General features: G+C 36.1%; 1 protein-coding gene across 1 annotated transcript; it reads left to right on the top strand.

Annotated features, from left to right (window-relative positions):
- Positions 1-251: 251 nt before the first annotated feature.
- LOTGIDRAFT_99550 (hypothetical protein) lies at positions 252-723 on the top strand (the record flags this gene model as incomplete). Its single annotated transcript, XM_009064587.1, has 1 exon — positions 252-723. A coding segment is annotated over one exon (472 nt), but the record flags the coding sequence as incomplete, so codon positions are not given.

The raw sequence follows: 723 nt of genomic DNA, 5'->3' as shown, positions 1-723 counted from the left end.
AAAACGCCTTTTAATAACGGTTTTAACCATTTAATACAAGCAGTTGCTCTACCTATCAAAGCATTACCAAAGCAGCTGATGAAGTATCTGTTGCCAAATTACATAGGACTAACGGACTAACCTTAAGCATTCCATGTTCATGGTGTTCGGGTTTTTTTTTGGTGTGTGCACTTTTATCTTTTGAACCCAGTGGACCCTACAAATTTTTCAATGACGATGAAACTAATGATGTATTTTTTTGTGTTTTTCAGTTGAAGAGTGTTGGTCCAAAACTGGTGCCATTTTTCAAGACTGTTTCTATCTTCTTTGTATTATTTGGTGAAGAGTCACATCCATCAATATTTTATTGTATAGTAAAATGTCTGCCAATTATTTCACTGATGTTATTTGTATTACTACACGGAATGAGTCTCAACGAATATTACCGATACGCCAGATACATTCTTATTGGACTATTTTTCTCTTGTCTGGGTGATGCTTTTCTTGTTTACAAAAAGTATTATTTCGAAGTCGGCATTTTGATGTTTGCCATTGCCCAAATTTACTATTCACGAGCATTTGGTTGGCGGCCATTTAATCCTTACGCTGGAACTGTATTTTTAGTGTTGGGATGTATTGTGTATTCCTACATAAAAGATGGAATTGATGATTATGTATTAAGCTATATCGTTGGATGTTATGTGGCATTGATCAGCACGATGGCCTGGCGAGCTGTTGCCAGAG

This window comes from Lottia gigantea (assembly GCF_000327385.1).
Source record: "Lottia gigantea unplaced genomic scaffold LOTGIsca_632, whole genome shotgun sequence".
Lineage (NCBI taxonomy): Eukaryota > Metazoa > Mollusca > Gastropoda > Lottiidae > Lottia > Lottia gigantea.
The sequence above is the reverse complement of the archived record's forward strand: the minus strand, read 5'-3'. Positions and strand labels throughout refer to the sequence as shown.